The sequence below is a fragment of the Limulus polyphemus genome, unplaced genomic scaffold (genome assembly GCF_000517525.1).
Source record: "Limulus polyphemus unplaced genomic scaffold, Limulus_polyphemus-2.1.2 Scaffold891, whole genome shotgun sequence".
NCBI classification, from domain to species: domain Eukaryota; kingdom Metazoa; phylum Arthropoda; class Merostomata; order Xiphosura; family Limulidae; genus Limulus; species Limulus polyphemus.
Window position 1 is genome coordinate 67360 of NW_013666501.1, and position 4367 is coordinate 71726.

At 36.1% G+C, this 4367-nt stretch overlaps 1 protein-coding gene across 1 annotated transcript in view; it reads left to right on the forward strand.

Moving 5' to 3' along the window:
• LOC106461063 (cytochrome P450 307a1-like) overlaps nt 1-4148 on the forward strand; it is a 17301-nt gene extending 13153 nt beyond the window's left edge. Inside the window, exons 2-4 of the mRNA XM_013920850.1 lie at nt 1465-2250; nt 2614-2713; nt 3860-4148. Coding sequence (XP_013776304.1) covers nt 1465-2250; nt 2614-2713; nt 3860-4148 — 1175 coding nt within the window. The remainder of the gene's footprint in view (nt 1-1464; nt 2251-2613; nt 2714-3859) is intronic.
• The last annotated feature ends 219 nt before the right edge of the window (nt 4149-4367 follow it).

Sequence of the window (4367 nt, forward strand, 5' to 3'; positions counted from 1 at the left end):
TAAATCACTGGATAATCTATACAGCATCATAGCATACAATGTTTTACTGAGTGTGCTATTTACTAATATATCTGCCCCCCAGTGGCACAGCGGTATGTCTGCGGACTTACAACGCTAGAATCCGGGTTTCGATACCCGTGGTGGGCAGAGCACAGATAGCCCATTGTGTAGCTTTGTGCTTAATTACAAACAAACAAACTAATATATCTGAAATATCTATGATAATACTCCAAAGTATGTTAGTTTTATCAAATCAGGGACGGTATTGTACTTTTGTATATGAAATATATATTTACAATTTGCAAACTTTGAAAGCAGATCAAAGTGACATCAAACTAGACAATATCAAATTTCCGTAATTAATGTATAGGTTTTTAAAGAAGATTGAATATATATATAAGATGAAAACTCACATCTTAGTGTCTCGTAAGAGCAGCAGTTCACCATTATTTCTGAACCATTAGAAATTTGAACATGTGCTCTTCAGTCTCTTGAAGACATTACTTTTGTATGACTGCCCCCTGAAGAAGAAGAAATGTCCACCTTTCGAAAGTGCTCCGGTTAATAGGGTTTTTATTCATTCTACCTTAAGACTTCTTGAATCTTCGTGTGCTTCTGACATTAAGAAGATTGTTGTTGTTTGTAATTAAGCACAAAGCTACACAATGGGCCATCTGTGCTCTGCCAACCACGGGTATCGAAACCCGGTTTCTAATGGTATAAGTCCGCAGACGTACCGCTGTGCCACTGGGGGGCAATTGAGAAGTAGAGTAGCCGTTTAGGCGTCAGGTACTACTGATTGGTTGCCTTCGATCTGGTCAGTAGATCTATATTAGGAATAAATCTGGCTAAATCTTGGTGGATGGTGGCTCCGATATTATCGTCTAGACTATGTGTCTCATAAAATGTCATTTGAAGACTGAAAATGTTAATAGACTTGTAACAAGAATTTATTGAAGCCAAAAAGTGCCTTTTTGATAGATGAAACTTTATAAAATAACAATGATAGTAAAAACGTTTAAAACATTTGTAATTTTTTTTTAAAACTAACCAAAACTCCTTTCTTTGTTGTTGTTTAAGCGCAAAGTTGCATAATGGGCTAGTTGAAGTGCGCCAATCACAAGGATCGAATCTTGAATTTTAACTTTATAAGTTCTTGAAGTATAAGTATAAGTTCTTGAAGTATAAGTTTCTTGAAGTATAGATGAAGAATTCGCGGTTTTTTAAATCTTCAAGTAATTATCTCACCAATGAAGGTATTCGAATTAAACTAGCTAAATCTTACTTTTAAACGATATGATACATTTTTCGGTTTATTATATAAAAAATATACATATGATATGCCTATTTAATATAAATGTGGCCGAGTTTACCATTAAGTAATTGATATTAAAGCTATCATTACTTACAGTATACTCAAAATAATTGTCATCACACAATGATAAAGTTTCGTTTTTATTGCAGCAATCGCCCTGTGCGACTGGTCATCAAAACAGAAAACACGACGTGAGATTGCTTTTCCTTACATGCATCCAAAGGCTACTTCCTTAGGCATCAATCGTATGAACGCCTTCATCACCAACGAATTACAGGAATTAGTTTCAGCTTTAACTACTGTTAGGAACCAACTGATCGAACCCAGGCCGTTTCTTCTCGCCGCTACGGCTAACATTTTCTATCAATATTTATGCAGTAAACGATTTGACCCCAAAGATCCGACCTTCCAACGAATGATCAAGATCTACGATGTCGTCTTCAAGGAAATCTTTCAGGGTTTCGCCATTGATTTTATGCCCTGGCTCAAAATTGTTTATGAACGACGACTGAAGGAACTAAGAAACAAGGCAGACGAGGTGACAAATTTGACGGCAACTATATTTGATGAACATGAGAAAACGCTGGATGTAGAAAATTCTCGAGATCTGGTTGACATGTTTTTGAAACTTATCAAAGAAGATGAAGGATGTAAGTTGTCTCGAGAGGATGCAGAAGTGACGATGGACGATCTTTGTGGTGGGCATTCGGTCTTGGGGAACCTGTGGCTGTGGGGGCTTTACTTAGTAGCTGGACATCCTGAAGTGAAGGAGAAGATACTAAAGGAGGTGTCAAGAGTCACGGGAAATCAAAGGCATCCGTGCCTAAAAGACAAACCCGCTTTACCATACACGGAGGCAGTGACACTAGAAGTCTTGCGGGTCGTCTCTTCGCCAATAATTCCTCACGTTGCCTCCAAGGCCACCAGTATTCAAGGTTAGTAGGTCAAGTTTCGACACTTAACTTTATTCAGTCTTCAGTAATACTATGATAAAGGACATTAGGTCTTCCAGCGCAAGGCTGTAAGTAAACTAATGGATCACATTTATTTTTTATTGCCTATTAAATGTCAGAAGATAGCATCATGATATCCTTAACAGGATGTTACTGTTGCATTTCCAGTTTTACAGCACTAATCTATGAATTGATAAGATACCTAGACCAAACAGGTTCTAAGAAATGTTTAACAAAGGACAAAAAAATATTTTATTCGAAGTAGATGCTGTCGGGTTCTTTTTTTTCTTCTTTTTAATCAGTTAATATTTTTGTTTCTTGAAACTTCATTCATTTCCTTATTAGGTTTTCGTGTCCTTGAAAACACCTTGGTGATGTTCAACACGGTCGATTTGAACATGGATGTAGAATACTGGCACGAGCCTCGCAGATTTAAACCTGAAAGGTGAGTTTTCATGCAACAAAAAAAAATAATATTCAGGCTCAAGACGTATGTAAATACAAGTAGCGTCGTATGCTTGGAGCATGGGAGGAGGCATACCCCCCAAGTTCCTTCAAACACAGTATTAAAAATCTTACATTAAAGTGTAAAAGTTTCTTTAAGAGACGCATATTTCTACAATTAAAACAGTTATTCGAGTGATCAAGGTTCATAGTTCACAGTTTTCTACATTATTAACACTGATTACATAATCCGGTTTCGCCCAATCCTTAAATTGCTGTTCAGTAAGTTTCTTTTACTAGATAAAAAAAAAAAAATCTTTGAGAAGTCCATTGATTTCCAAATAGGAAATGGACTTGCACATGGAAAAGTGATACCGGAAACCCGAGTAAATAATTCAAAAACTTTGTTTGTTTTTAATTATGCACAAAGCTACACAAGGGCTATCTGTGCTCTGCCCACCACGGGTATCGAAACCCGGTTTCTAGCGTTGTAAGTCCGCAGACATACCACTGTGCCACTGGGGGGGGGGGCAAACTTTGTTTCAAATAGATAATCGAAATTGGTGTATTCTGTAATTTAATTGATAGATACTAGAAGGTATTAAATAAAGATTAGTAAAAGTATATACATATTTGTGTACAATAATAAACTTAGATTTAAGTACTGAATATCTCTTAAAAACGCACCATTGTTATAATAAACGAAACTATACTTAGATTTAAGTACCCCTGAATATCTCTTAAAACGCACCATTGGTAATAAAAATGGTAATTGCACGACGCTACTGGTAAGTACACAATCTTAGAATTAAAGAAGTTAATTTGTTGAAATGTTCTGATTATAACATCCTCCGTTTAGAAAACAGGAAAATTAATATCACGCAAATATTTCAGACGATACTAATGGCTGTTAATTCATAATTTTCTACATATTTAGGCTCTCGATTTTGTTTTTATTATATTAAAATGTGCAAATTATTATGTATCCAAACCCCTATTGCTTATTATTTATCTTTATTTAGGCTTATCTCTGTACCACTAGGTGCACAAGTTAAGTCGTCAATGTTGTGAGTAGCCTAGAAACTATGAGTTGTTGAGGTTAGGCTTACGATAAAATTGTTATTTGACGATTCTCTCATTCGTACAGGTTTCTCACAAAGGAAAACCGAGTTCTGAAACCGGCTTACTTCTTTCCTTTTGGGACAGGAAAAAGGACGTGTTTGGGTGATGGTTTGGTTAAGTCCACCCTTTTGCTGGGTCTCGGAACTCTTGTCCAGATGTTCGACATTTGTTTGCCACAAGGCGTCGGTGCTCCAGATTTAAACACAATTCCAGGTGTCGTTGTTCCACGAAATGAAATTAAGTTAATTTTCCGGCATCATCCTGATCCAGTGAATGCATCCCTGAGAGATACTTTTTTATCCTCAACGCCGTGATACACAAGAGAGTGTTAGTTTTATTCGAAAATAAGTCACGCGACTTTTTCTACTTGACAACAATAGAAACTTGAATTAAAAACGGATTCCAACTCTTCAGATCATGATCTAATAATTTGATCCAAATGAAGTACATTTTTACAACTTCTTAGTTTTACTAAGCATGTCAAGTTTATGATCACTGTGGCTTATGAAAAACAAAGTTAAAGTTTCTTGGAA